General features: G+C 46.3%; 2 protein-coding genes across 2 annotated transcripts in view; one reads left to right on the top strand and one right to left on the bottom strand.

The window, feature by feature from the left end:
- Window positions 1-964, top strand: part of LOC307260572 (P2Y purinoceptor 3) — a gene marked incomplete at both ends in the record, with an annotated part of 7,621 nt that extends 6,657 nt beyond the window's left edge. The window contains 1 exon segment of the mRNA XM_080040845.1: window positions 710-964. Within this exon segment, the coding sequence (XP_079896971.1) occupies window positions 710-964 (255 nt within the window).
- A 3,518-nt stretch (window positions 965-4,482) lies between these two features.
- The window catches only part of LOC307260698 (uncharacterized protein), a gene marked incomplete at both ends in the record, with an annotated part of 7,929 nt that continues 2,411 nt past the window's right edge, over window positions 4,483-10,000 (bottom strand). Inside the window, 5 exons of the mRNA XM_080040990.1 lie at window positions 4,483-4,761; window positions 5,134-5,343; window positions 6,304-6,411; window positions 6,636-6,760; window positions 7,458-7,510. Coding sequence (XP_079897116.1) covers window positions 4,483-4,761; window positions 5,134-5,343; window positions 6,304-6,411; window positions 6,636-6,760; window positions 7,458-7,510 — 775 coding nt within the window. The remainder of the gene's footprint in view (window positions 4,762-5,133; window positions 5,344-6,303; window positions 6,412-6,635; window positions 6,761-7,457; window positions 7,511-10,000) is intronic.

Genomic DNA, 10,000 nt, shown 5'->3' on the forward strand with positions numbered 1-10,000 from the left:
TTTCACTGTTGTTGTTTACAGCAGCAGGGCCCACAGTTTGGTTTACAAACATATTCTTCATATATAATTTTTTAATTTATAATGATAGAATTTTTCAATACTAATGTAGAGAAAATATGTTTAGTAAAGTAACTGCAGGCTCTGTGAATGTAAACAAACCCCCTCCTCTGAAACTACACACTGACCCTTTAAAACACTACATACAAAAAAAAAGAAATTGAAACAATAAACACTGAACATTTCTAATACATTTTTTTTCTTTCTGCTACAAGGTGACTCGGCCGTTGGCATCCTGTAACGCTTGGCTAAACGCGCTGCTGTACTTTCTAACGGGGGATAAGGGCGCCCCCTGTTGGTGTATTCTCATATCTTAATAATCAAACTTTCCTCACAGGAAAATGTGATCCCTGGAACACTGTTTGAAGTTAGAAAGCTTCCTGAAAAGTTACTGTTTCACTGTTGTTGTTTACAGCAGCAGGGCCCACAGTTTGGTTTACAAACATATTCTAGTCTTACGTTTGGTTCAAGGTTCCTCAAAATAATTTAGAAATGATGATAGAATTATTCAACACTAAGAATTACATGTAGAGAAAATATGTTTAGTAAAGTAACTGCAGGCTCTGTGAATGTAAACAAATCCCCCTCCTCTGAAACTACACACTGACCCTTTAAGACACTATAACATTTGTAATAATAATTTTTTCCCTAGGTGACTCGGCCGTTGGCGTCCTGTAACGCTTGGCTAAACGCGCTGCTGTATTTCCTAACGGGGGATAAGGGCGCCCCCTGCTGTTGGCCGGTAGAACGCAGCGTACGCAGAGACACACGGGGGTCTCTGTGGTGGCCCCTCAAGCTGCTGAAGAAAGAGGGAGCAGGAGAGGAAGAACAAGAGGGAGATGAGAAGGTCCAGAATGAAGAAGTGCACATGGAGAATGAGTCCAAGTCTTCAAGGGTTATCTTCTAAAAATGGATGGACGGACACTTCAATGAATTATAAAGCGCTTTTTCCCTGGTTTTTCACAAACCCAAAGCGCTTTACATTGTTTTGTGCACATTCACCCATTCACACACACATTCATACACAGACAGAGACAGACACAGACACACACACACACACACACACACACGCACACACACACACACACACACATTCATATACACACACACACACACTCATATTCATACACACACACATTCTCACACACACACACACACACACACACACACACACACACACATTCACACACGCACACACACACACACACGCAGCATGGAGAGTCACTAAAAGATAAATGGACTCTACTTATACAGCTCTTTTCCCTGTTTTTTTCACAGACTCAAGCGCTTTACATTGCTTTGTACACATTCACCCAATCACACACACATTCATACACCGATAGCAGCAGCAGCTACCACGCAGGGTGCAAGCTAACTATCAGGAGACATTCAGGGTTCAGTGTCTCTCTGCCCAGGGACACTTGGACATGTGGCGGGGAGACGGGGGATCGAACCACCGACCCTGTAACCCAGTGGACGACCGCCCTACACACTTCACCACAGCCGCCCATATTCCAGAATGGGTTTAGAGCTGCTTTCTTTCTTTCTAAATGACTGAAAACAGAAAAGTTGCAGCGGATTGTTTCAAATGTTTTTTTTCTTTCTGAAGGTGTATTGAACTCTGAGATCCTATGTAGTATTAATAAATGTGCAAACATTTTAGAAATCGGTTCATCCTAGCCTGAGAAAAAGGCAGAAAGAGTGTTTCATGGTCTCACTGTCCAACCCTACATTTTCCCATGCGTGACATCAGACATGGTAAAATGTAGGGTTAGGATTAACAGGACAGCTGGGCCAAGGGAAGACTGTGGGAAGAAAAACCTCATTCATTATATTATAATAGCGATTTTATAATGATAGAACGCCGGTTCTGTATGCGTGAAGTATTCCTTTAATGTCGACTGGCTATGAATGCCTAAGTAGCTTCGGATAAAAGCGACTGCTAAGTGACAAGTAATTAATGCACGTTTTCATCCAATTATATGAGAATGTTAAAGGTGCTCCGAGGAACTTTCAGTGTGTGTTAATGCTAGCGCCTCCTTTGGACAAAAGTGGTAGTGTTTAGACAGTCTAATTTTTCCTCTGATGATCATAAATTACATGTAACAGCAAACGAGACCATCAGTGCAAAGAATGCTATTTTTTTATATAGTTTTTCTTAATGCCTTTGTCATGGGTATACGATCACCCAGGAACAACAGCTGGCGTAGTAAAAAACACTACCGCTTTAGTCCAAAGGGGGGCGCTAGAATTAACACACTGAAAGTTCCTCTGAGCACCTTTTAATTAATATAATAAATTATATTAAATGTATGTAAATGTTTTGACTGTGAGATAGACAGATATACATGTAAATTAATTTTAAAAGTATGATTCTAAGGAAACAGGTGGCCATGCCCTTTAAATGTGATGTTAAACACACGCACACACACACACCACACCACACACACACACACACACACACACACACACACACCACACCACACACACACACACACACACACACACACACACACGTTACGAGGAGATGGCGCTACATCCATGCAAAGACCATAAGTATGTGGAAAGTTAAATGCTAAAAACTATTTGAAAAGTGTGATTGTAAGGAAAAAGGTGGCCATGCCCTTTAAAATTTTATAATGTTAAACACACACACACACACACACACACACACACACACACACACACACACACACACACACACACACACACACACACACACACACACACACACACACACACACACACACACACACACACACACACACACACACACACACACACACACACACACACACACACACACACACACACACACACATTTTAAACACTGAATGCTGCTTCATGTGACACTGTTGTTGTTGTTTTCAGGTCTGTAAAGTAAGAACACTTTTTTTAATTGCCTTGTGACTGTCTGAGTATTATTGAAGGTTTCGTGGCATTAAAATAAATCTATATTGAAGTCTGTTCATTGACTTCAGCTCTCTGTCTGTCCGGCTTTGTTTTGTGCTAATTCTAGCGCCCCCCTTTGGACAAAAGCGGTAGTGTTTTTACCACGCCAGCTGTTGTTCCTGGGTGAGCGTATATACCCATGACAAAGGCATCAAGAAAAACTATATAAAAATAACATTCTTTTCACTGATGGTCTCGTTTGCTGTTACATGTAATTTATGATCATCAGAGGAAAAAATGAGACTGTTTCAGAAATATTTAAAAGTCCCTTGTTGACTTCAGCATATGTTGACACACACACACACACACACACACACACACACACACACACACACACACACACACACACACACACACACACACACACACACACACACACACACACACACACACACACACACACACACACACACACACACACACACACACACACACACACACACACACACACACCAGCATAATGACAGACGAGAAACACACACACACACACAGGGACCAAAGTTAACAGAACTAAAATCAATTTATTAAATATATTTATGCATGAATTTATCATCTTCCATCGTTGGTCGCTGATTAGCTTGTAGTTGATTTTGTGATATTGTTCAGGGTGAATGTTCCTCTGTCTGTCTGTCTGTCCGTCCGTCCGTCCGTCCGTCCGTCCGTCCGTCCGTCCGTCCGTCTGTCCGTCTGTCTGTCTGTCTGTCTGTCTGTCTGTCCTCTTCACAGCAGACCCGGGTTACAATCCAGCCCGGGTCGTTCTCTGCATGTCATTCCCCTCTCTGTCTGTCTGTCTGTCTGTCTATCTGTCTGTCCTGTCTGTCTGTCTGTCTGTCTGTCTGTCTGTCTGTCTGTCTGTCTGTCTGTCTGTCCTTGCTGTAGAGGCTTTGTGTGACTGGCATTAGTCCCAAAAAAAAATAAACTAATACAAGGCCGTGGATAATGCATAACTATGTAGTAGTTACGACAATTTTGTAAAGTATTGCTGAAAATAATCTTGATTAAGATTTTTGCTATGATCTTGTGTGTAGGGGGGGAGTGTGTGTGTGTGGGGGGGGGGGGAGTGTGTGTGTGTGTGTGTGTGTGGGTGGGGGGGGGAGTGTGTGTGGTGGGGGGGGGGAGTGGTGTGTGTGTGTGTGTGTGTAGGTGGGGGGGGGGTGTGTTATTTGCGTTGTTTGGTGTTTCTTGTGTCTTCATACACCAACGTTTCTCTATAAAATCAATGTGAATCAATCGGGGCTTTCCGTGGCGTAGTGGATAGAGCGTGTACCATATTGGCTCTGTCCTTCGTTGCAGTGGTCGCGGGTTCAAATCCAACCCGTGGACCTTTACTGCAGGTCATCCCCCCCATCCCCCCTCTCTCTCTCTCTCCCCCTCTCTCTGTCTCCCCATTTCAACTCTGTACTGTCTAATAAAGCTGGAAAACGCCCCAAAAAAAAAAAAATCAATTTATCATCTCCCACTCTTGGTCGCTGATTAGCTTGTAGTTGATTTTGCGATAGTTTTCGGGAGAATGTTCCTCTGCCTCCACACCTCCTGGTAGAGGCTCTGGCTGGCTGGAGTCAGCGGTTTGAAGCCGGCCAAGCCAGCGAGCGCGCGGCAGTACTCAAACTGCTCCTTCTGTATGATCAGTAGATGCCGATGTTCGATTCCCCGGGCCAGTTTGTCCTGTTGCTCTGTGAGGACTTCTGATTCCATCTGGGACTGAGAGGGGAGCGGCACGGAGCCTTCCAGCACAGAGAGGGCAAACTGAACCTAGTGGGGAGAAGAAAAACAATGTTACCAGTGGGGGTGTGTGTGTGTGGAGGGGGGGGGGGGTCTTTGACTTTAAGGTATTTGCCCTTGCTGGCTATCTGGAGAAGGCCTGGGCCAAGAGAACAAAACACACTTATAAATGAGATCTTTATGTTTGCTTTTATTTTATTTTGTTTGTGTCTGTTTACTTGTTGTCCTGCTGTGAAATGTGATCACCATTTACAGGAAGTGAATGTTATCATTTGAATTTGATACAGTTGTTGGTGTCTTATAATCCTGAAGGGGATGGGTCCTTGTTTGGACATGACACAATAATAAAAATTAATTAATTAATTCATTCATTCATTCATTCATTCATTCATTCACCCCCACCTGGCAGTGGTAGACGGGGAAAGGGAGGATCATCTTGCAGACGGAGATGAAGACCAGCGAGGGGAAGGCAGGAGGCAGCAGATACTTCCAGAGAGGAGACACCATGTGGCTGTCGATGGCCAACCCCAGAGACGGCCCGTCCAGGAACCCAAAACTGAACCGGTAGCCCGTGCAGAATATGAAGACGTCTGCATCGCACACTGAGCCATCCTGGAAGAGAGACAGACAGGGGGTGGGTTAAAGACAGTTGAAGACAGACAGACAGACAGACAGACAGACAGACAGACAGACAGACAGACAGACAGACAGACAGACAGACAGACAGACATACAGACGGACAGACAGACAGGTTACGCACTGTTCAAGAAAGACAGACAGACAGAGAGGGGAATGACATGCAGAGAACGACCCGGGCTGGATTCTAACCCGGGTCTGCTGTGAAGAGGACAGGTATGTGAGGGTTGGAGTAGTGCATTCAAAATAAAACCGACCCAACTTCAGATCATCCAAACAAATACATTAAAAAACTAGAAAATACAGAATCTTACTGACATACTACACCCATAAACATATATATATTTTTTTAGATAGTTTTTTGGCATTTTAAATGGTTTATTGAGAGTGCAAAGAGACAGAGATGAAATGTGTCAGAGAGGGGAATGACATGCAGAGAACGACCCGGGCTGGATTAGTTTAATAGCAGATTAGATTTGTCTACAATAACCTGTTTATGTATTTTTTTTTTCTTTTCTTTTCTACCTTTTATTATATTTCGCTTGTTTTGTTCATTGTTTGAAAATAAAGATAAAAAAAATAAATAAAAAAAGGAATTTCATGTAAAATAAATATGTTTTATTCATATAAATGGAAAAAGTTAAAAAAAAGTTAAAAAAATTAAAATATATATAGGGGAGAGTGGGGTGAGACGTGCCACTTTTTACTCAAAGTGACTTTAAAGTAAGGCCTTGACAGTTATGTCTCCAACTCAAATATGTACATATATTTCAGGATGTTGTGCATCCCCGGCAACAATAACTTTGGATCTGAAATAAACTGTTTAAGAAATATAGCTCTCGGAAAAAAAGTTGTATTGTGGCACAACTCACCCCACTCTCCTCTATATTTTTTTCAAAATAAAAAATTCAAATAAAATTCAGAATCTTCAGTAACCTGGAAGCGAATCGCTCCGTCTGGTTGGACCGCGGCCACGGAGCTGGACTGAGAGATCCCGTCACGCAGAGGGAAAGAGAGGGGCACGCCGCCATGACTCAGTGTCACCTAGGAGGAAGAGAGAGAGAGAGGGAGAGATAGATAAATAGGTTTCTGTGTGTGTGTGTGTGTGTGTGTGTGTGTGTGTGTCTGTTTGTGTGTGTGTGTGTGTGTGTCTGTTTGTGTGTGTGTGTGTGTGTGTGTGTGTGTGTGTGTGTGTCTTTCTGTGTGTGTGTGTGTGTGTGTGTGTGTGTGTGTGTGTGTACATTATATTAAAGCGGTTAGCTCGTTACCTTAGCACCAACTTTAGCCAGTTCAATGGAGATGTCTAATCCTGAAGCTTTGGCCCCGAGCACAACGACAGACTGACCGGCATACGGCTCTGCAAACCTGTAGGAGTGACTGTGAAGCACCTTCCCTACAGACAGACAGGCAGGCAGGCAGACAGGCAGACAGGCAGACAGGCAGGCAGGCAGACAGGCAGACAGACAGACAGACAGACAGACAGACAGACAGACAGACAGACAGACAGACAGACAGACAGACAGATAGAGAGGCAGACATGCAGGCAGAGAGACAGGCAGACAGAGAGGCAGACAGATAGACAGACAGACAGAGAGGCAGACAGGTAGGCAGATAGAGAGACAGAGAGGCAGACAGACAGGCAGGCAGACAGATAGACAGACAGACAGACAGACAGAGAGGCAGACAGACAGGCAGGCAGGCAGACAGAGAGACAGAGAGACAGACAGGCAGATAGAGAGGCAGGCAGGCAGAGAGGCAGACAGGCAGACAGACAGACAGACAGACAGACAGACAGACAGACAGGCAGATAGAAAGGGAGGCAGGCAGGCAGGCAGACAGACAGACAGACAGACAGACAGACAGACAGACAGACAGGCAGATAGAAAGGGAGGCAGGCAGGCAGACAGAAAGGGAGGCAGGCAGGCAGACAGACAGACAGACAGGCAGGCAGATAGAAAGGGAGGCAGGCAGGCAGACAGACAGACAGATAGAAAGGGAGGCAGGCAGACAGACAGACAGACAGGCAGATAGAAATGTGAGCCAACATTACTGAGTAAAAGTTTGATAATAAAACATTCCATTGCCCGTACCTTTAAAGTGCTCCATGCCCGGTATGTCTGGGATGTAAGGGTCCGAGTAGTGCCTTCAAGATAAAACAAACTAACTCAGATCATCAAAACAAAATACATAAAAAAACTGGAAAACACAGAATGTTACTGACACCAGGTGGCAACATGAGGTACTACACCCATTCATATTTTAAAATTTAATTAAAAATATTTTTTAAGATTTGGAATAAGGAGATAGCCCCCTGCTTTGATATGCGGCTCACGGAGTTCTCTAGTACTTTATATATGGAGAAAATCTGTTCTGAGATGTGGAGGGAGAGTAGCCAGCCTGACTTTACATTTGAAAGAGGACAATGTTCCTGTTGTTCTGGGTCAGCCTGCCCCACCCACCATTATAATATGAACGTATCTCAACCTGTCTGCCTCCCAACCTGTCTCCCCCTCCTCTTCCCCCACCCAGCTTTACCTGTCTACCTGTCTCCCCCTCCTCTTCCCCCACCCAGCCCTACCTGTCTACCTGTCTCCCCCTCCTCTTACCCCACCCAGCCCTACCTGTCTACCTGTCTCCCCCTCCTCTTCCCCCACCCAGCTTTACCTGTCTACCTGTCTCCCCCTCCTCTTCCCCCACCCAGTTTACCTGTCTCCCCCTCCTCTTCCCCTAAACAGCCCCACCTGTCTACCTGTCTACCTGTCTCCCCCACCCAGCTTTACCTGTCTACCTGTCTCCCCCTCCTCTTACCCCACCCAGCCCTACCTGTCTACCTGTCTCCCCCTCCCCCACCCAGCTTTACCTGTCTACCTGTCTCCCCCTCCTCTTCCCCCACCCAGCTTTACCTGTCTACCTGTCTCCCCTCCTCTTACCCCACCCAGCCCTACCTGTCTACCTGTCAACCTGTCTCCCCCTCCTCTTCCCCCACCCAGTTTACCTGTCTACCTGTCTCCCCCACCCAGCTTTACCTGTCTACCTGTCTCCCCCTCCTCTTCCCCCACCCAGCTTTACCTGTCTACCTGTCTCCCCCTCCTCTTACCCCACCCAGCTTTACCTGTCTACCTGTCTCCCCTCCTCTTACCCCACCCAGCCCTACTTGTCTACCTGTCTCCCCCTCCTCTTCCCCCACCCAGCCCTACCTGTCTACCTGTCTCCCCCTCCTCTTCCCCCACCCAGTTTACCTGTCTACCTGTCTCCCCCTCCTCTTCCCCCACCCAGCTTTACCTGTCTACCTGTCTCCCCCTCCTCTTACCCCACCCAGCCCTACCTGTCTACCTGTCTCCCCCTCCTCTTACCCCACCCAGCTTTACCTGTCTACCTGTCTCCCCCTCCTCTTACCCCACCCAGCTTTACCTGTCTACCTGTCTCCCCCTCCTCTTACCCCACCCAGCCCTACCTGTCTACCTGTCTCCCCCTCCTCTTCCCCCACCCAGCCCTACCTGTCTACCTGTCTCCCTCCTCTTCCCCCACCCAGCTTTACCTGTCTACCTGTCTCCCTCCTCTTCCCCCACCCAGCCCTACCTGTCTACCTGTCTCCCCCTCCTCTTCCCCCACCCAGCCCTACCTGTCTACCTGTCTCCCCCTCCTCTTACCCCACCCAGCTTACCTGTCTCCCCCTCCTCTTACCCCACCCAGCTTTACCTGTCTACCTGTCTACCTGTCTCCCTCCTCTTCCCCCACCCAGCCCTACCTGTCTACCTGTCTCCTACCTGCATGTCCCTCCAACTCAGATCAACCTGACCCCTCCCATGTTTTACAATAACAATGTGTGTATATTAGAACTGTCTGCCTCTCAGCCTGTCTCTCCTCCAAACCCACGGTTAGACCCCCCCCCCCCCCCCCTCATCCCTGGGGAGTAAATGTTCCTTAAATATGTGACGATTTAAGGAAACGATGTCACTCCTTGTAACATACTTACCTGTGTTAGACTAGTGACCACTCCGCAGAGTTTCTTGCTCTTGATTGAAAATAAACCTTTTGCTTCTACAAACGTATACATTTTAGGGGCGACTGTGTCTCAGGTGGTAGAGCGGGTCGGCCGATGATCAAAGGGTTGGAGGTTCGATCCCCGCCCTGCCACCTGTGTCATGGTTGTTGTGTCCTTGGGCAAGACACTTCACCCACCTTGCCTTGTGTGAATGTCAATAGTTAGCCTGCTATCGGTGTATGAATGTGTGTGTGTGAATGGTAACGTGGGAAAGGAAAACAGGTCTCCCTTCAAAAAGAGTCTCCGGTCTCAATGGGATTTACCTGTAGAAATAAAGGTTAAGTAAGTAATTGTTGCTTTTTACCACTACAGAGATTGCCGATTCATTCACCATCGTCGTACTCATAGGCAAAAATACACACACACACACACACACACACACACACACACACACACACACACACACACACACACACACACACACACACACACGGGGCGGGCGGCGGGAGACGAGACAGCTAGCAAACAAAATTGAGACACACAGAGGAAGATTGAGAGATAGGCTACTGTTTTGAACCTATATTGTTGCACCACTAAATCAATAATGCCCAGACACTGCGGAGAATAAAGTAAGATGTCTTCCTACCT

This window comes from Ammodytes marinus (genome assembly GCF_949987685.1).
Source record: "Ammodytes marinus genome assembly, chromosome: 14".
NCBI lineage: Eukaryota > Metazoa > Chordata > Actinopteri > Uranoscopiformes > Ammodytidae > Ammodytes > Ammodytes marinus.